At 36.2% G+C, this 22067-nt stretch overlaps 2 protein-coding genes across 3 annotated transcripts; one reads left to right on the top strand and one right to left on the bottom strand.

Annotated features, from left to right (window-relative positions):
- The first annotated feature begins 276 nt into the window (after positions 1-276).
- LOC112289551 (formin-like protein 14) lies at positions 277-10407 on the top strand. Of its 2 annotated transcripts, XM_090254602.1 has the most exons (19): positions 277-416; positions 529-1619; positions 2188-2885; positions 3195-3416; positions 3546-5083; positions 5304-5421; positions 5567-5638; positions 5785-5883; positions 6059-6100; positions 6298-6378; positions 6677-6727; positions 6986-7067; positions 7265-7359; positions 7532-7603; positions 7887-8003; positions 8138-8206; positions 8505-8571; positions 8684-9611; positions 10065-10407. In XM_090254602.1, exons 2-18 carry the CDS (start codon positions 1547-1549, stop codon positions 8902-8904), a joined length of 3717 nt encoding a protein of 1238 aa, XP_090110728.1. In that variant the 5' UTR covers positions 277-416; positions 529-1546; the 3' UTR covers positions 8905-9611; positions 10065-10407. The 2 variants fall into 2 exon arrangements, with proteins under 2 accessions (XP_090110728.1, XP_024390582.2); XM_024534814.3 differs by having other exon boundaries at positions 410-1619.
- A 1926-nt stretch (positions 10408-12333) lies between these two features.
- Positions 12334-15325, bottom strand: LOC112289190 (uncharacterized). Its single transcript, XM_024534190.2, has 4 exons — positions 14888-15325; positions 14282-14608; positions 13658-13824; positions 12334-13320 (listed from the first exon to the last, which is right to left on the bottom strand). The coding sequence occupies exons 1-4, from the start codon at positions 15161-15163 to the stop codon at positions 12645-12647; spliced, it is 1446 nt and encodes a 481-aa protein (XP_024389958.1). The 5' UTR covers positions 15164-15325; the 3' UTR covers positions 12334-12644.
- Between the last annotated feature and the right edge of the window lie 6742 nt (positions 15326-22067).

The following is a 22067-nucleotide window of genomic DNA, read 5'->3' on the forward strand; positions in this document are numbered from 1 at the left end:
AGCTGAATTCTTCAAACTGTCCTTCCCTCATGAGAATATTATTTTTTTATTGGGTGGGTGCTGTGGGTGTGATAAGTGCTAACCTTCAGCCAGTATCATCCAATGACAAATTAATTAACCCAGTTTAAACAGGGATATTTTTGCTGAATGGGCCCATGTGCCGCATGTGGAACTAAGAAAGGATGAATGGATGTATGATGTAACACACGATCATCCACAGTCTGCACAGCCTTCGCAGCACATGGCAGACGAGCGGAACTCGCAGGCATCAGAAGGCAGTCCAGAAGACCCCCCCCCCACTCCAGCGGACTGGGGGGGAGGGGGTGGGGAGGGTCTTAGGCGGGTCTTGGAAGTGAATGGGAAGAGTCTTGGCCGGGCACAGCATTGTTTTGCACCATTCCGACGCCATAGCCAAGGTCTTTGCATCAAGCTCTATTGGCTTCGCTCGTTTTTCTCTCTCCCTTGCTGCGCTCGACGCACGTTTGCGTCGCCGAGTTCTTAACCTTCTACCAGTGCTCCTCACTGCAGATCTCGTTCAGGATTGGATTTCGGCCTTCACGTCGCTCTATTCGGTGCGGTGGTGCGGAAGCTATCTTGGCGCTGCGGACCTCGAGATCTCGTAATTGAAGTTGTAGCTGAGTGTCTGAGGTCGTCTGTAGTGGTTGCTGGTGTTCTGGTTTCTGTTGCGGTCTCAGGAAGGGCCGGTTTTGGTACGCCAAGCAGTGGAAGATGATTGATTTAAGCTCAGAAGCATCGCTTGAAATGGTATTTGGCAGGTCTTCCCTAGGGTTGGTGTAAGGATCTGATTTGCTGTTGCGCGGCGGAGGTCGGAAGCTGTGGCGGTTTTTTGGCGTTTCAGTAGGGCGGCAGTGCCTGCGGCTGGGAGTTGCAGCGAAGCCTCTAGGGTTCAGGGATAATTTTGTGTATATATCTGGGTCCTGGATCGTTCAATACTTTTTTCTTCTTCTTCTTCTGATTGCAGATTGGTAGGCAGATTGGAGATTAAATACTGCGGAGTTGTAAAACGTCTTGCTTCGGACAGGTTTTGAGGTTCTGCTTGATTCCTTTTGGTGGATCTGGGTTCGTAGTTCGCTTATTCATGTTTCATTGTGGCATACTACATTGTGAGCATATGCCTAGTGAAACCAACCGACAGCTAAGTTATATTCCATTTCTAGCAGCGCGAGGTCGTAAAGTTTCCATTTCATCTTATCGTTCATTTTTGTAAGGTGCCGCATCGATTGCATTGTAGTTTTTGAAACAATTCTCGTATTATCGGTATCTCTGTTCGTCGACGGTGAATAGAATACACTTCTTGTGACCTAGAAGTTTTTCGACTCATTCTTTTGATGGATTGAACACACTCTATCACGATTAAATTGATAGCTCCGTTGAGTCCGGTTTGTTCACGAATCTGAACAGTGATCAACCTGGGTAATTTCGTGCGGAGGTTCGTAAAGGTATTCATAGAATGAGAAGGCTCAGACAAGGTTGAGGATCGAGAAGAGATCATCATCGCGCCAGTGATACTTTCGTGCATGGGAGTATGTCTCTGTTTCGCCGATTCTTCTACAGGAGACCACCCGATGGTCTCTTGGAGATTACAGAACGCGTATATGGTAAGCAACTTTAATCTGATCTTCGTGCCCTAATTTTGTTATCCATCGGTTAAGGCCGATGCGTCGTTGCTTATGAACTGAGCACCCGCGATTACAATGCGCATCAGGTATTTTTGTAGATCAAATTTGTCCTTCAGACATGTCTTGCCCAGCTGTTACGACTTCTTTCGTATTTCTAAAATTGTAGTAATGAATTTTCTGGTAAAGAGAGTTTCATGTACTTTTCATGGAATTTATTCAAAGTTATCCACTGCATACCGTGGTGGTTAGGAAGTTTTTGTGTAGAAGTATCAGCAGTGATGGTCTCATCGTTGGACCAAGGTCGTATATTCTCTTTGGCGCGCACTAACATTAGCGTTTTTCCAACTGTAAGGTGCAGTAGTATTTACAAAAGTGGATAAAAGTCTACCCGATCTCGAGCTCTTGCGATTGTGTCAGTTCAATTCATAGTGGTCATTCTGTCGAATGGAAGTACCATCCACAAAGTTGGACGTCAAATGTAGTGATTAAATGACGGAAAACATTGCCTCGATAATCTGAAAACTTGTGTTTCTCTTTATTGTCGCAGTGTTCGATTCGTGCTTCTCCACAGACGTATTTGCGGATGAAACATATAATATTTACATGCGGCAGATTGCTACCCAGCTGCATGAGCAGTTCCCAGACTCTTCCTACCTTGTGTTTAACTTTAGGGAAGGGGAGAGAAAGAGTCACTTGACAGAGATTCTCTCACAGTACGACATGACAGTAATGGATTACCCTCGGCAGTATGAGGGATGCCCTGTTTTATCCATGGAAATGATCCATCATTTTCTTCGGTCAAGTGACAGCTGGCTGTCCCTTGAAGGCAGCCAGAACATTATTCTCATGCACTGTGAAAGGGGAGGGTGGCCCTTACTTGCTTTTATTCTTGCATCGTTTCTCATTTATAGAAAGCTTCACACTGGGGAGATGAAAACTTTAGATATGCTGCACAAAGAGGCGCCCAAGGGATTATTACCTTTACTCTCACCCCTCAATCCTATGCCCTCGCAGTTAAGATACTTACAATATGTCTCTAGGCGGAATAATACTCCAGAATGGCCACCTCAAGACAGGGCTCTTACATTAGATTGCCTCATGTTTCGGGTAGTCCCAACATTTGACTCAGAAGGAGGATGTAGACCTCTCGTTCGTATTTATGGTCAGGATCCGAGGCTGAAAGGGAATCGCATGACGAAAATGCTCTTTTCACAAAATAAGAAGAGAGTTCGACAATATCGCCAGGTGTTGCTCTCCTCAATCTTTTTCTGCATGCTTAGGAGGTATAGAAAATGAACTTCTGGTTTTGTTCTTATCATGTTTTTTCATTTCCCCAAAATAGCTGCCTGGTTAAGTTCGCTGCAAAACATAGTGATGACGGATTATGCTGGAGTTGCTCAACGTCGGCCTTCAAATTCTACGCAAGGGGTCTTTTAGCAATTTATTGTCAGAATGGACTTCAAAGTTGTACTTAACTATATTGTATTCAGTAAGTTTTTCAATATAGTTTGAGTCAAATTCTGTCGAGCAATATTAAGTCTTCGTGTCATGCAGGTTGACTGTGAAGTTGTCAAAGTGGACCTTCAATGCCCAGTAAGAGGTGATGTCGTGATGGAATGCATAAACCTGGACTACGAAACAGATCGAGAGGAAATGATGTTTCGAATCATGTTTAACACTGCCTTCATTAGATCAAACATACTAATCCTTACGCGTGACGACATAGATATAATGTGGAACGCGAAAGAACGATATCCAAAGGACTTCAGAGCTGAGGTAAGTTTACTTCCTCTGTTGTATTGAGCAGTTTCACGTTAGTTTGCCTTGGATTTCTCTCAGTTTCGTTATCCGGGCAATACACATTCCGGTGCAATTTTACAATTGAGTCCACTATTTTTTGGACAGGTGTTATTCAATGAGACAGAAGCTACTCCTTCGAAAATGCCTCCTGTGATAATGCTGGGTGGGGAGGAAAAAGAGGTGCTACCCATGGAAGCATTTGCCAAAGTACAGGAGCTCTTTAGTAGTGGGGATTGGGTGGATGGTCATGGAGATGCTGCCCTCAGATTTCTTCAGCAGATGACACAGAATGGTTTTCAAGACCTTGAAAAGTTGATTCCTGGAGACGGATTTGGTACCCCTGACTCCCGGTCCGCTCCAAATTCCCCCAGGGGTGGCGGTGGAAGGAAACTGCAATTTAACTTGACCCCACAACCAAACCGTTCAGGTTCGTTTGATACAAACTTTCACAAACCTTCTTTGCTCTCCAGAACGCATTCACCATCAATGGGAAGGATAGATGCGGTTCCTCCCAAACAAGATTTTGTTGAACAGACAGCCAACTCAGTGCTTCTGAGTTCATCTCGTGATCGCCCTAGCGGTGCTGCACCCGTTGCAGCTCCCCCACCTCCTCCTCCTCCCCCTCCACCTACACCATTTGGTGGCCGCCCAAGTAGTGGCATAGCTGCCCCGCCTCCACCCCCACCCCCACCTCCATTTGGAGGTCGTCCTGCTGGTGGTGCCCCTCCACCTCCACCCCCACCTCCATTTGGAGGTCGTCCGGCTGGTGGTGCCCCTCCACCTCCACCCCCGCCTCCTTTCGGTGGTCGTTCTCACAGTGCCGCAGTCCCACCTCCTCCTCCTCCACCACCACCTCCATTTGGTGGTAGACCTAGCAGCGGAGCAGTGCCGCCTCCACCACCACCCCCACCTCCTTTTGGAGGTCGTCCTGCTAGTGGTGCCCCTGCTCCTCCTCCTCCACCTCCACCTCCACCACCGTTTGGTGGACGTTCAAACAGTGGCGCTCCTCCGCCTCCCCCACCCCCTCCCTCCCGTCCTGGAGCACCTCCACCTCCATCCCCTCCTGGTAGATCAGGTGCTCCTCCTCCTCCTCCACCACTACCACCTGGGCGATCTAATGCTCCACCACCACCACCTCCACTTCCAGCACCCCCAGGGGGTGCTAGGCCAGCGGGTCCTCCGCCTCCACCTCCACCACCCCCAGGAGGTGCTAGGCCAGCGGGTCCTCCTCCTCCACCTCCACCACCTGGGGGCAGAGGTCGGGGTGGTCCACCTCCACCTCCACCACCCCCAGGAGGTGCTAGGCCAGCGGTTCCTCCTCCGCCCCCACCACCTGGGGGCAGAGGTCCGGGTGGTCCACCTCCACCTCCACCACCCCCGGGAGGCGCTAGGCCAGCGGGTGCTCCACCTCCGCCTCCACCACCAGGAGGTAAGGGTCCTGGTGGTCCGCCTCCTCCGCCACCACCAGGCGCAGGCAGAGGCAGAGGAGGTCCACCTGGCCCCCCGGCTCGAGCTCCTGCTCCAGTGGCCGCACCAGTAATAAAGAAACCGGCACCCCTGAAACCCCTTCACTGGGTCAAGGTTACTCGCGCTTTACAAGGGAGTCTGTGGGCCGATTATCAGAAACAACAAGACTCTGCAAGGTATTACACTTAGCGTAATGCATCATGATAATTATAGCCAGAATTATTATGGACGTTAGATTCTTGTTGATCTACTGAATAAGTGAACATAGAGTAAGGGCTGGTGGCTTGTGGAAGTTGGTATGTACATTGGGACGGCCATGGTGATGTGAAGATCATCAATTGAATGAGATTTAAAGTGTTTTTTGCGTAGTTTCTAAATGTATTTTTGAACTTGCAGAGCACCGGATATTGACATGTCGGAATTGGAGTTATTGTTCTCATCGGCGCCACCAGCCTCTAGTGCTGCAGCAGAGAAGCTAAAAAAGGCGGCTCCTAAACAAGAAAAAATTCATTTGGTATGGCTAAGTTCTGGTTACAGTTTAAATTCTTATAGAGTTCCCGAATACGTATTGGGAAGGTGCGTTGTTGTTGAATACTTCATGTCAATTTTGGGAGTTGGATAGTCTCTGTTCTTCTATTACATCTTCATTGTTTGTGCAGGTTGACATGAGAAGAGCCAACAATTGCGAGATCATGTTGACGAAGGTCAAAGTTCCTTTGCCGGAAGTGATAGTAAGTGTTCTAAACATTAGTTTTAACTTCATTCGCTGACTAGGTTTCAAAACATTCAGCCAAGATGTTGCAATACTCGTTTCTTGGCTCGGTGGCTGGTTTTCCCAACATTGAGTCTTATGTTCGCTTCTTGATATCGTGTGTAGAGTGGAGTTCTTTCTTTGGACCCATCTGTATTGGATACAGATCAAGTGGAAAATCTCATTAAGTTCTGCCCAACGAAGGAGGAGATGGATATGCTGAGAGTAAGTTTATCATTACTTCAAGTGAAAGGCTATTGTGATTAGTGTAGAAGTTCTGGATTAACTGAAAGTGTCAACGGACGTGAATTTTTATTCATGTGGTTTCTCAAATTGCCTTACATTCACCATGAGCATTGTAATTGGTAAATTTATTACTTTATTGCCGGGATGTTTTTAGAACTTTGCTGGAGACAAGGAAACCCTCGGAAAATGTGAACAGGTACGTCTTTAACTCATGTTATCTATTGGTCATTGGTCATTGATCTCAATCATTAGTAGAACTGATTGTTTTTTCTAGGGTGCTGCGATTTTTTGTGGAAAGAAGAATTTATTTTAGATGGAAACCAGATTGCCAACAGAGGTGTTTCTTTGTATATGATGTTGCACACGTGTGCTAATTACTTTGTTTACGCTCAGTTTTTTCTGGAAATGATGAGAGTTCCAAGAATGGAAGCAAAGTTACGTGTGTTCTCGTTCAAGATCCTTTTCAATCAACAGGTGAATAATAAATATTCCTCGGCTTTTGAATTGCAGTATGCACCAAAAGTTTGCATCAAAGTCTATGCAAACAGGTTTTTAGTCTATGTTGGAGGAAATCCGTGCATGTTTCATGCAGTTTTTATTGTATAAAATAAGATATCGTTGCGGTACTTGATACAAGCTCTCTACAGACAAAATCATCCAGGACATACTTGCAGGCATTGCGGGACCTGTGTGCATTGCAACTTTCTATGCAAGTGCCTGTTGCAATCTAACCAGTTGCGGGTAATGATTTGAAACATGTCTCATGTCGCAGATTAGTGAGTTGCGGGAAAACCTGTTGGTTGTAAACAATGCTTCCAGGCAGGTGAGTGCCATATTATGTTTCGGACATAGTATTTTTCTGTCACTCAGTCTTTTGTAGTTTTTTATTGCGCGTAAAGAGGTAGAGGTAGAGACACGTTAAGAGGTGCATAATTATCAGATTGGCGGTGTCTGTCAACAATATTCAAACGTGTTACTTCGTGATAACTCTTTTGGTTTTCATTCTTGGAGATTCTATGTTTCCAGCAACGGTTCAAGGGATCATTTGTGAGGTTTAGCTGATTCGTTTTTGTCATTCCAGGTCAGAGAATCTCTAAAGTTACGACGAGTTATGCAAACCATCCTGTCACTTGGCAATGCCTTAAATTCAGGAACTGCTAGAGGTTTGTTACTTTAGCACTCTTGGGTCTCTTGGACGTAGTTTTGCATTTTGCAAGAGTTCTTTATAGTTGTGATACGGCTTCTTGAGCAACCTTATCTTGTGTTTTGTATTATATTCTTCATTAGAGTGATTCTGCTATGAGAGCAGATCATATTGGCCCGTTATGTCTTAATTTACTCGAATTATGTGAATGGACAGGCTCTGCTATTGGTTTCAAGTTGGACAGCCTTCTGAAACTTACAGACACTCGGGCTCGGAACAACAGAATGACTCTTATGCACTATTTGTGCAAGGTAGTCCTTGTTTCATGCAGTGCTTGCAGATATTGAAAGATGATATTGTTTAATCTCTGAATTTTGAAAATGATTTATACATTCGTTTGATAAAAATTTATCAAACGAGAAAAACACCTGAAATTAGTGCTTTCTTGCGCTACTTACGTGTATTTGTTTGTGGAAAACGTAGGTCATAGCTGATAAGTTGCCAGAGCTTCTTGATTTCGACAAGGATTTACAAGATCTGGAAGCAGCAACTAAGGTGCTTGTCTGGCAACTCTTCCGTCTTGCTATATTTTAATTCTTTCTGTACATTTTTGATACTGTCCAATTATTATTCAAGTTAGCACTGATATCCATCGTGTTTGTGCCCTGAAGAATTGAACCTTTCTCCTGTCATCTAGCAATTTTCTTTTTTCTGATATTAGTACTGGCACTCTAAAAGAGTGTCTAGTTGCTTACTTGTGATAGTATATGATACAATATTGATTGGCCAAGCTTCGTTTACCTTGCTAACCAACATATCATTTGTTGTGCGTCTGTAGATTCAATTGAAGTCGTTGGCTGAAGAAATGCAAGCAGTTAGCAAGGGTCTTGAGAAAGTCGAACAAGAAATTGCTATGTCAGAAAATGACGGTCCTCCATCTGCGGGTTTCCGGCAGGTATGTTGCTTTGTTGTGAATTCTATCTTATTGTCCACGAGTACCTAAAGATATATCAAGGTCCCCTTCTATGTCTTTATGGGACTTTTAAGCTATCTTCCTATGGTCATCACCAACTGCTTATTTTTTATCAGGTATCGAAGGACTTTCTTGTAACGGCAGAGTCAGAAGTTCGTGCATTAGCTTCTCTGTACCTTGAAGTGGTACGATGCCTCACCCAATTTGATTTTCTTCAGCACAAGGTTACTCTATCAAGTTTTTCCAAATAAATAGTTCGTATCACAAATATATTTTATCATTAGAATTCATGGGGTTTTAATATACGCACTAGCCGTATGTCTCCAGGCCTTCAAAATCCCTCACAGAAATTTTGCTATGAGCTCTTTAATTAATTTACTTTTATTGCTACTAATGTTTAGGCTTTATGTTCTCCTGCTCTAGCTTTTGTGCAAGTTTTTAAACAATTTTGTAGAAGGTCTTAGCTATTTGATGTTCTTACAGGGCCGGAACGCAGACTCACTTGCTCAATATTTTGGAGAGGATCCAGCAAGATGTCCATTTGAACAAGGTACTGTCAGAAAGGGAGGTGAACTTAAGTTTTTTTTTAAAGAAATGGCTGCAGTTGTTTCACTGTTTTTGCGGTCCTACGGCCCTGATCGCCTTATTCGTATGTTTTGCAGTTATTTCCATTCTGTTCAACTTCGTGAAAATGTTCAAACGTTCATACGAGGAGAATACCAAGGCAGCAGAGATGGAGAAGAAGAAAGCTGAGAAAGATGCTAAAGACGCTGAAAGAGAGAGAATCAGATCTTCTCCGAAGGAGATGGATAGGAAGAGATCGATGCAAGACAGGAAGGAGGCTGACGCAAGATTTTCTCCATTGAGATCTAGGATTGGATAGGGCCTTCAAGTCACTTATCTCTGGGGAACTTCAACAAACATCTACCTCCGCGGAGGCTATTCTCTATTACTCCCTTCAGCGTGATCACTTCAAGAGTATAGTACCGCCCCGAATCACATTGTTGTAATGGCTTCTGGCTGTGTACAATCGACCTCCTCAATATTTTGGGTCCATATCTGCCCTTTCATCGGGTGCTCAGTATGTTGAAGTTTCTTTCGTACCATGGAGGATACGGTTTCTGGAGTGACATCTTTTCGAAGCTTTTGAGGACTCGAGCATTTGGAACCTTGTGGTGATCAACAGAGAGGGGACCCTTGATGGATATCAGTGTCAGTATGGGGCAATGAATGCTCCCAATAGCCATGATGGTAATGTGCCTTTCAAGGGTGGCACAGGTAGGGTAACTTGTTCAATATTGTACCGTGAACACAGAAAGTCCTGTGGATGGAGGTTATGGATAAACGTTTCCTTCGTACAGTGACTTTGAGGACCGATCAGCTTATGGATATCCCAGGCTGGAGTTGTTGCGTGCCTACATGAGATCCCCTTTTTCAAGGTGATTTGTCCTGTAAATGGGACTCTTTTCTGTGCTCAATGTTTTTGGTGTAAACATCATTATACTGCCCACTTAGTATGTGGTGGTCTGCGGAGGTGCCTACACCAACTTCGGCCAATCAACTTGCAAGAAATATGCTCATTGAGTGCCTGTAAGTGCAGACCTGATTCTTCTCAATTTCCATATTTTTCTTGAGTTGTACATTGTATTTTCAGTAGTGTCTATTGTTATGAAGGTCATATAACTTTTACTGTTTGGCTAACGTTTTGTCAGCATTTTTTGAAATTTTAGGTAATGTTTTCATTACCCATGTTTGTATTTTTGGCTTAGATATGTGACAAAAAGGAGTCCTTGAGGTACTCATCTTGAATAAGTCTTATTTAAGTATACATCAGCTGTCAGAGCCTTTATATTCTTGAGACCATGGCTTAAAGCTTAAACCAGTTGATAAAAAGATGGTTTATTCCACTGCGTTGACGTTACCCACTCTTGCTACCATTGGAAATGAAGAGGACGGGTCATACCTTATTGCAGATACATGAAGCTTTTTACTTGAGATATGCCTGCTCAAGAATCTCACTGACACGTTGTCTTTTTTTTGTAGCCCTCTCGTGAAGCCCTCGAAGGTGGGAAAACCCAGAAGTTGTAAGCTGGAGACCGCAATCAGCAGTTTAAGGATGAATAAATCAGTCTGGCATAATATTCACGAGTGGGATAATCAGGCACTTGGGACTTAAAAGTTTTCAACTTAACTAGCTGGCAGGCTGTTTACCATTTTAAATTCTGGAGCCCAGACTGATTTTGTCTTAGCTTTATTCTTTCCTGTAAAAAACTGGATTGATCTCTCCTTGTGAGTGAAGTCCACTTTCCACCACGGGGAAAATTGGGAGGATCGCCCGATGTGAAAGTATTGTTATCAAATATAAATTTTATATGTCTCGGATGCACTGCAGTGTAATTGGCCCTCGGCGTATGCGGGCCCTACAATTTTGATGCACGTAATTTTCCTCTTTTTGTTGCTTGCAAGGTGAACTGCATTGTGGCATCGATACCCAGTTCTGTTGAGTACCTTCTTTACTGTTGTCTCATCCCAGCTGGCTGAAGTTTCAGAATGATGCAGTTCAGGTAGAGTGCGATGTTTTGTCAACTTTTACAACTTATCTGCTCTGTAGGGTCTACTGAAATTTGCCCAAATTTTCACATGCTGACATCGTGGTTTTGAAGAATCTATTATCTGATTAGACATACGAACAAAGCTGTATTAACATCATCATAAATGTAGTTTTTTACATCATAAAATACGATCTTATTTTATTCAGCAATTATTTTACCCTCTGTTAGGGTATATATTTCCTACTTAAGAACAACTTTGTTACATTTTCTTTCAACTTGGCCAAATATCTTGGTGGTGTTACCACTATCCAATTATCACTTCTGATGTGTTGCCAAGCCACTCAATTTTGAGCTGAAATATTTTCTTCTAATTAATCCAATGCATCATATGAAGCCAAGCTCATTACTTTCAGCTAACTTGTAAGTATATAATAGTTTCCATTGAATACCTCAAAGATTAATTTTCAAGCTTTAGAAGTTTGATACACTACAAAGACTAACTCTTTAAGCATTTGGAGTTAAATATATAACATTTTTTGAGTGCAGTAGTTTTGAAGTTAAATATATTACATTGTTAGATTGTAGTGGAAGGGTACTTATGTAATATTTTTGAAAATTTAGTAAATTCTTTCTTATATCTCGTCAAAATGAAAAGTTTCTATATCTTGGATCCTTGGGAGATCATCGGAAATTGTTTGTTGTAAATTCAAAGAGGGTACTTAGGATGGGCAATATAGGCATAATTGGGAGAGGGGCCTTGTTCTTACACTCTTCAAACTAAAAGATATTCTTAAAACCTATGAATTACTAATTTAGAAATCCTACAAGTTTTGGATGTTGTTTTGTACAAAATTAAGTGATAATATGGTGTAATTAATAATGATAATAATAATAATAACTCAATTATGTTCAAAAAATTTATAAATTTTGATATAGTTATTACTATTTGAAACAATATATAAAAAATAAGAATGTAAGAATTGTTTTGATGAAGATGTATGTATGTTGTGTTTCATATATAGACCATTGTATGTCATATTGTACATATTAGCAATAAAATTTTATTCATGCATACATGCAAAAAGTATTGCTGTTATATTTTAAATCTTTATTGATTTAAATTAGTAAATCATATATATATATATATATATATATATATTTAATTAAGATGTCAAAGTTAAATACAAAAAAATATGACTTCAGGATTAAAATAAATATTATTATATAATAAATATGCTATAGATTGCACAAGGTGAGACTCAAGTAGCAACTTGGTCGAAAAAAGTGCATTTTATAAATAAATATAATTTGCGAAATATTAATGTGGAGCACGAAATATACGTTTTTCTTTTTTCTTTTTGTAGATGTAATCACAATTGAATCGTTGTATAATAAAACAATAATAATGAATTCAACTTGAGAACAGTAGCCGAATTTTTTTAAATAGCAGCAAAAATAATCTAATTCAATGATTTCACGTAAAAATATTTCATGTATTTAAAGAATAAGAAAGCCCGAAAAAGGTATCATATCTGTGTGTATATATAGACATCTTTATGTATACACATCCATCCATACAATCAAACCACTCAAAAACAATTTTTCACATTGTTTTTTGAGTAAAAACACCAATAAAAGCAAATATATATCAAATGCACAAAAGAACCCTAAAATGATACTAGGAACTTGGGGCTTCACCAATATTCATGGCTAAGAGTGTGGCAGTGGACCTGTATACGAGATGCATCAGAAACCAAACATGCTGTCAAAAGACTTTAAGATCATATCCTTATATACATGTCATGAAAGATGGGTTGAAATGTACAATTGGTACCTCCCCAGTTATCGACATTCGAAATTAGATTATACTACGAAAAACCAGCGTCGCGAGTTTCATTCTAACATACTAAAACTGGTCTCTACAAAGACATATCAAGAGAAAGATGATAGATAGACGAATACTCCACGATACCATTTCTCTCAGATGTGCAGAACCTCAGTCACAAGCAGGAAACGAAGCCACTCTGAAGAGTTTTTCATTGGCATCTTGAGCACGGAAGAGCAGATCGGATTAAAGCTGTTGCTCGAGGTAGCTGTCGTCAGTATTTTGGTCTTTCAAGTGCGACGCTGGCTTGGTCCCAAGGAAGCCCCCCAGCCAATTGTTCACCAATGAACCCCCTGCCCATGCTGGCAACCACCCCTCCCCGCCAGTATTTGCCTGAAATGCACGACCAAAGCTTGTACTCTTGGTGAGGTTCTTCTCCTCTTCAGACTTCAAGCTCTCGGTCCAAAGCTCTGCCATATATTTCATAACTACTTCGTGGCCCTGCTCCACAATTTCCATTGGAGGGACCACCAGAGGGTTTTCGTCAAGCTTCAGCTTCTTCAAGTTTGTGAGTCGACCAATAGAGATTGGCAGTTCATGAAGTTGGTTGAAACTAAGATCCAGCTCTGTAAGAGAAACCAGATCACCTACAGAGTCTGGTAAAGCGGCAAAATCCTTGAAGTTACTGCTGACATCAAGTATTGAGAGGTTGGTAAGGTTGCCAATTGTAGACGGTAATCCTCTGAGCTTGTTGAAATGAACATCAAGGACACGCAGAGCACGAAGCTCCCCAACTGATGGTGGCAGGCAAGTCAATTTGTTCAGATGCAAGCGGAGTATCTGAAGGTTAGACAACTGGAAACCAAAATCGGATGGCCACATTTCTAGCTCGTTGAAGTTCGCTATGAGCTCCACAAGAGCGCTGCAGACCAGTCCACAACTACAGTAAGCCTTGTATGCAGTATAATAACTTTTATATCTGAGGTACAACACGTCAGGATTCCCGAAGATATTTCACATTTCATCAACTCCTAGTACGCCTTCACTTGATTTAAGATAGGTGAAACCAAAGACAGTAACTAGTGTTATTTTAAATGTTGTTTAGTTATATGCAACGATATACCCATTTAGATTTTAAAAAGGAAGACAAAAAAGAAAAGAAAAAAAAGAAAAAAATTGAACTAAAGTGAACCAACAACCGAACAAACAAAACCAAAAAAAGAAATAATTGATTGCCAACGGGAATGGGAAGGTAGTACCTGCATCGGCCAAGACTGGCAGGCAAAACCCTCAATTGATTCCCTGACACGTCAAGTGAATTGAGCTTTGAGAGTAGACCTATCGAATCTGGTAGTAGCTTCAACTGGTTGTGTTGAAGGTCAAGCACTTCCAAATTCACAAGGCCAGCAATAGAGTCCGGCAAGAACTAACCTCGTTACCCAAAAACACAGCTTGGTCAGCTTAAGGATGCATATTGCAAGACACTCATAAACACGCAATATGTACAGGTGGGTTCAGATTAAAAGCTGCCATTAATCAGCTTAACGGTATAGAAAAATAAAGCAAACCAACTAAAGCAGATAATCCACAAAAAAATATATGAACAGATCTTCAGAGTCTATTTGGATAGCACATGAGTGAGGATCTTGGAAATGCTATTTACGCGACAGATAAACGATTCGTGCTTCATACTACTCAACTCATACCAGCCATCCATGGGCCTTAGAACAAAAATTTAAGGACAACATGTGAATGCTTGGATTCTGGAAATGAATATTGCAATCACATTCTAAGCATTGGTTAAATTCGTTACCAAACCATTCGGATCAGAAAGAGAAAGATGGCAAAGACAATAGAAACAAATGTCCAAAGCAAATCCTCACCTCTAAGCGATTGTTGGACAAATTCAAAACGATTAGCGACGTAATTCTGCCAAAAGATTCGGGTACGTGCGACAGTAATTGACTGCTGAGGACGAGAGTATCAAGTCGTCTTTCGAGTGCTTCTTGAAGTTTCGATGAGACGTACTCATCAACCTCGTTTTCAGTTTCCACCGTCCTCTCAGATGGCTTCTCGATGCCCTCAAGAGCCAGTTCGGCATGCTTCGCTTCCTCCTCATACAGCAAATGGAGTTCCTCCAATTCAAGCAGAGCTGCATAAGGACCTCTCCCCTTCGCCGCAGACTCCTCCAAGGCCTTCATCTTATCAGACTACATAAATCCACAACACGATCATCAATGACCACACGCCCTTCACCCTCACAAACCACAGCGTAGCAACGGACTTACAAAATCACCCTAAGAAGTAAACGAGTTCCAGCGGGTCCAATTCCTCAACCTCTGAAATCCATGCACAGACATCTTCAAAATGGACAATAACAACATCACTAACATACCACAAGAATGCCACCACATCCAACAGTTATAAAATGATAATTCGAGCGCTATGAACAGCATGGAAAGAGCCAAATTATCGCATCAATACAACACCTGAACGGATCTCCAGCGCTGGAGGTCTTCACCGGGGGGGCATTGGACGGCAAACACCGACTCCGACTGATCCTTCAACGAATTCTCAATTAGGAGAATCGCTTTGCGCGCTTCCTCGACTTGGACTGGATCCGGGCGCGGGTTTAAATCCTTCAGCTTCGCCCTGGCTTCGGCGAGGCGCACGACTTCAAGGGCCACGGGAGGCAACAACTCCGTCGCATTGCCTTCGACTTTGACCTCCACCGGGTCGCTCAACTCCATCTCCTGCACCGACATTCCCTCCACTGGCGATTCTACGCTCTACCTCACTACAATCGCAACTGTTTCGACAAGGAAGTGAGGATTGGCGATGGCTGGAATTTCGTATTGACCGAGACCTAACTCTGTCGTCGGAGGCAACTCGAGGGAGTTGCAAACAGAGCACGTCGAGGAAAACACACTCAGAAACACACGCAGACACAGCGATGGGGACGAATACGATGTATGGATGAATGATCTCAGTCATCCATCTATTGGATGAATGGTTGGCTTCATTCTTTTTACGATGCAGTAGACGTTTGATGTTTTCTATCCATGTGTGTTTTTGTTGAAAGTTACAAAATAGTTGTTGGATCATCTTGAACTCCTTATTATAATAAAAACTAGTTCTACCCATTGTGAGTCCAGTTTTGAAGATGCATCTTGTAAGTGTTAGATATATATATATATATATATATATATTTATATATTTGATCTGAAGAAGGATTGCCATAGAAATGCATGGACACAATTTTGTTATTAGATGATGCTCTTGCTTTTATAAAAAAGAGAGAATTTTTTTAGATTTTTTTTTATGGTAAATTTGTAAATTAATACATAAATAATAATTAATGGATTGAAGTGTGTTGAAATGACATTGGACAAGATGGAGGTCTACCTTTCTTAAAATAATATTAAAATTAGCAAGTTGTTAGGTAGCAAGTACAAACTTTTAAAATATATATAAGGAGGTAAATTTAAAGATAAAAAAATAAAAAGTGAGCTTTAAAATAAACCTTAAAGATGAGCAAGACATGATAGGAGCAGTAAGTAAGGTACAATAAGTAGAACAATTGCAAGCTACTAAAAGTGTTATTGGGAAGAATTTTCCAACCAACTATGGCTATAGTTATGTTTTTTTTTTTTTTTTTTTTTTTTGGATGGGATTTTTTAAATCTATTAGAAATTGTGATAGATTTAAAAGATATTATTTCCAAAACAACATATCTATAAAGGCATGTTATTATTTCTTATTATGTCAAAGAGAAAATCTCACCTAAAATAGTTTAGTACATATTTGGATAGATTCATTAACTATGATCACCTTTCTAAACTTGAGTAGATTTTATTTAACCACAAATTATAAAATTAGATATTATTCCATATTAATGATATTTAAATGGAAGCAAGTACATTTCTAGCTAAATACAAATAGAGAAATTTAGGTTATAAAATCAGCCATGTAATAAATATAAAATTTAAAACCACCAAATATACAACCAAAGGCATAATTCCAATCTATTAAATAAACAGTAGAAAGAAAAAATAGTACTTTTATGTTGGTTTTATACAATCTAAACAAGAAATTCTAAAATCTAAGAATATATAATAGGGAGACACATGTAAGCAAGCAATATAATAGTTAACATCTAATAATTATTCTAAATTTAAGAACCACTTAGTTTTGGACATAAATGTCACATAAATACAATGATAGATAATTAAAAGTAGAATATAACTAGCTTAGCTTAGACAAAAAAAAAATATAGTATCTTGACAAGTAATTGATACAAGAAATATTGTATATGTAATTTAAGCAATAGAGTATGGATATATGATAGTAAAAATAGAATAATATAGAAAGTGAAATCAAACAATCTTCACAAAGTAACAAAGATATATAATGTTGGTAAGATAATAGATGATCAAATTCTTACTATTGGAGATGATGATCTAATTCTAACTACTATTTAAGAAAGAGACTTAGAACATGGCAATTTGCAAGTAGGCATTAGAATAAAAAATTGTTTCTACAAATGTTTAAATAGAGAGAAATGATATGATTATACTTTAGTTCAATGACAAAGCCTTCATATATTTAGACTTAATTGATAATTTAAGATATAGAAATTTATTTTCTAAATAAATAAAGTATGTGATCTATGCATGTGATACAACTCTATCTTTAATCATGTACTTAAATAATCAACAAAAAACTAATCAAGATGAAAAATCTAATGTCTTTATTTCTAAATTGCATATGAAGAAATTATATAGAGATACTAGAATAACATGATATCAAACATTTTTTTTAGTAAAAAAAGAAATATTATAGATAGATCTAACAAACAAAACTAGTCACAAAAGAATTATTTAGAATTTTTTCAATAAATCTTTAAAAGATATATTGCAAATTAGAATGCTTCTAAAAGGAACTTTAAATTCAAAGAATAAAATCAATGAAGAACTAATGTACTGAGTTGATCTAAAGAAACAAAGAAGCCTTCAATAAGAGCCAACAAAGCCATTAGACATATCAAATAAAGGAACAATTTATAATCTTATTCCAAAAAATTGTTTTACTTGAGACAATCATCATTTAAAATATGATTGCATAAATTATCTTGTATTAAAAAACAACCAATATAAATTAGTAAATATGAAATCAATTTGAAACATGATATATAATATAATAATTTTAGTGTGGAGTCTATGATTACCAAAAGGTATTAAGTGCCACACCAAAAATGCACAAACAATAAGATTTGCTAAAAGACAAAGTTATAAACAAGATCACTATTTAAACTACGAAATAAAACTATATTTTAAAGGTCTTGAGCCACTAAACTAGTGAAATAGATGACAAAAATTAATAAGTTAGTAGAAGATCTTACTTAAGAAGAGATATTGTGGCTTAATCATAATAAAATAGAAGAGCCATTACAATAGATTTTGGTAGTATATGGATATTTATGTAGTATCATGTTAAATTAGAAAAATTTGGAAGGACTTGAGCTATTTAAATTAAATCACAATAAAAAAAAAATTAACAAATGTAGATAGATTTCAAAAGACAGCCAAGTAGACATTCATATTTCCTTTGTTAAAAATAATATTTGTCATCAATATTAGTAATATGAAATAGATAGTAAGATGGTAATGGAGTAAGTTAAAATAGGGACTATATTTAAAAAGATGCAATTATTAGAATTTTTATTTTCAAAGTAATTTGGTTACAGATTTTTTCTACTCCCTCAATTTTAATTTTAATGATTCTTTGATGTTCATTCAAATTGAGAGCCTCATCAATTGCAATTTAGAAGTATGGATTCTTTTTACATCTTTACTTCTATAAAACAATGACAAAAATTTAAGAACGTTTAAAAGAAAAAGATGATATATTCATTAAGAAAGAAACTTTGACAAGATTTTAGATTCTTTTCATATCCTACTTTTAGTTTAATGTTTTTTTTATATATTAGCTTATAAATAGTATGGTTTATATAACTCCTATAAAATATTGGTATTTTTTAGTTTTTAAAATGTATCCAATTTAATTGTGTACTATTATTCTTCTTAATTACAAATCCTACAACAAGTAGACTAAAGATCTATGTCTATTCAAGCAATTAAATTAATATATATTTTTTATATTCTTCAAAAAACTTAAGCCTATGTTAAAAATAAATTAAATGTTCAAATAGATATCTAATATATATATATTTATATATATATATATATATATATATATATATTCTTTTATCTTATATGAATATAGATATTTTAAAAAGAATGTTTTTTTAAAATTGGTATTTTATAGATTATTTTCTAATGTAATTTTGAATATTTGATCTATTGGGCTAGAATTTGATTAATTATTAAAAAGATATATATATATATATATATATATATATATTTTAAATATTTTATAGATTAAATTTAGCTACTATTTTTATATCTTATACTAAGTTTTACCATTAATATGCTTTCAATGGTCAAATTTTAGACAACGTTAAGGTTAGATTTATACAAAGGAATCATGAAATAGTAAGATTAATAGTAAGATACAACTCAATCATGATGTATAAATTTGGCTCTAAAGTACTAATAAAATTGTCTAGAATATATATATATATATATATATATATTAAAATTTGACAATTCAAATCTAATCAAGTTTTTTGCAAACTTCCAGAATTGTCTATTGGATCAAGTTAGAACTATGTTTTTTTTCCAAAAGATTTCAATATAGATATGAAGTTGAGCATATAAAAGACTTAGAAAAACAATAGCTTAAATATTTGACACCAATCTCATAATTCAGTAAGAGATTGTGTTTTGATAAAGTTTACTGGTTAGGATTGAGATTTGTTAAGAAATTTTAAGATTATAAAATTTTAAAATCTATAATTAAAATTTAATATCAACTAAAATATTTATTTTTTTATTGATAATTAAAAAATATCTTATATTACAATGGAAAATATAAAATTTATAAACTATTGAATGCACATTTTGATTTCAATTAAGAGTGTTGATTTATTAATTATATTTGGACCAAGATAGCTTAAATTATTTATTTCTTAATTATAAACTTAAATTCAAGTCAATTGATAGATCTAAAAAAATGATATGATGACTCTTTTGTGAAATTACATAGTTGTAGCATTAAAATCAAGTCACTTCAAGCTTCAAAATATTATTTATTATAAGCTTATATTTACCAAATTATTACAACAAAGTAAATAATAGATTGACTTTTTACAAGTATCATTTTCTAATTATCAATAAAAACTAGTCGAAGATTACTAATTCTTGAGCAAAAATGTTCACAATTTATATCTTAAATCTCATACATCATTTTTTGATCTGATTTTTTTTTTCAATAATAACAATAAGAAAAAAATCATAATGTTCATCCAATATCAAAGGATTTTCTTTTAAAAGAATGATTTAAAATATCTTTAAAAATATCTATTGAATGACAAAGACAATGTATGATACTAAATTTCTATGAATCAAATGCAATTTATTCGAAACGACTATATTTTTTTGTAAATAATTCAATGTATATATTTATTTATTTACATTATAATACATTTATTTACATGCGTTTTATTATTTATAGGTTTTCACCTTCTTTATATACAGACACAAAATCAGTTATTTATAAAATATATATAAATTGAAAAAATATATATTTGAAAACAAAAACGTTATCAATATATATATATATATATATATATATATATATAAATTGAAAAAATATATATTTGAAAAAAAAAACGTTATCAATATATATATATATGATGTTGAATAATTCAGATTCTTCAAATATGTGTGGGGGATTATTTCAAAAATTAGGTCTTTGAGCACGAATACCTTAGCCTGCATTGAGGATAAATAATAACTCTAAAAATATTATTGAATGTGCAAAAATAAATTTCTTCTTAATTTATTGAAATTAGTAATGGAGGATCATCAAAATAAATCATACAATGTTAGAAAAATGGTAGTAGAGTTTAGTCACTGTTTTGGGTTTTTATTCAAATTTTTTGAATAATTTTTAAAACAATTTTGGAGTTTTTAAAAATAGATACCATATTTATTCTCTTTTAGTTTAAATTCTGTGATTTCAAAGAACAATTCTTATATAGTATAGAAACTCTAAATTATTCAATTTTCAATTGAACAAAAATCAGATTAATATTTCTTTGTATGTGTTTAAATATGCATTTTATTTCAAATCACAAAAGAAAAAGATTAGTTTGTAAGATTACATATGTTTTTATATATGCATAAAATAAAAAATTGTGTGTATATATATATATATATATATATATATATATATTCCATCAAAGACTTTTAAAAAAAATTGAAATAAATAGTTTATCTTTTTGTGGGTATATATTGAATTATTACTAGGAAGATTTGTTATTGGAGTGTTTTTATGCTTAAATATTATTAAAACATATTTAAAATTTAGTATCAAATAATGTTTTTTTACACTCTTAAAAAATATACTCAAAAAATTGAAAACCTTCAACTCAAAGTTAATCATCATAAAAGAAATCAATGTGTTTATAATATTTATTTTAATGCCTTAATATAGAAAACTTGTCAAATGAACTCATGAATGTCTTTAAAGATTATACATCAAAATTATTTTTATGACATAATATGATATTTGGGTTGGATTGCGAAAATTCTTTCAAAGATTTTTGTAAAGACACTTATGAATTTTGGTTAAGATGGTGTTTATTAATAAAATTTCTTCATCATGGATGGTAGTTAAAATCTAAATTGTTACTTAAATCCATAATTTTATTTTCATTTTGGTTCTAACTAGTATGTAGAAGTCAATATAAGTTGATGTTTGATAAAATATCAAAGGTTTGTGAATGAGATATTTAGAACTATTGGTGCCAATTCCAATAAGACTATGTTCATATTTATTTATTTATTTATTTGTATTTTTAAAATATTAAATATATATATATATATATATATATATATATATCGATAAAACTAAATATGTGATTTTAAAGTTTTTATAACCTATTGGTTGATACATATGTAAATATTATTTCAAAAAACCGTCTACCTTTTTCTTTTTTTTTACAAGTAAGAGTGCATTGTGTGGGCTTCTAATGAAATGATAGAGGCCTTTATAGCAAAAAAATTGAAAATTATGCATTACAATTTGTCACAAAATAAAATGAATATAAAAAAATAACTGTTTTTCGCCTAAATACATATATATTTAAATATATATATATAAATAACCCTAAACCCTAAACCTAAATCCTAAACCCTAAAACCTGATATATATATATTAGATTTTTTTTTAAAGAAGTATAGAGTAAAAAGTATACCATTTTTCTAAATCTTGGAAAATACTACAAATTTTACTAAATGAAACGATAATGGATTGGATATAGCAAGTAAATGTTGTATTATATTCAAACAAAAAATGTGATATCTTTTTCAAGTCTTGGAACAATGCTTGATACCAATATACCCACAATTGCATATTTGAATTTGTAAGGGCCTATAAATACTAATTTTCTAACCAAAATATTTAATATATAACATTTTATAATTATTTAAAGAAGAAGTGGACACAAATGGTTGAAATCAAATAATAATTGTTTTGAAAACA

Source organism: Physcomitrium patens, chromosome 12 (genome assembly GCF_059467195.1).
Source record: "Physcomitrium patens ecotype Gransden chromosome 12, ASM5946719v1, whole genome shotgun sequence".
In the NCBI taxonomy this organism is placed as follows: Eukaryota; Viridiplantae; Streptophyta; class Bryopsida; order Funariales; family Funariaceae; genus Physcomitrium; species Physcomitrium patens.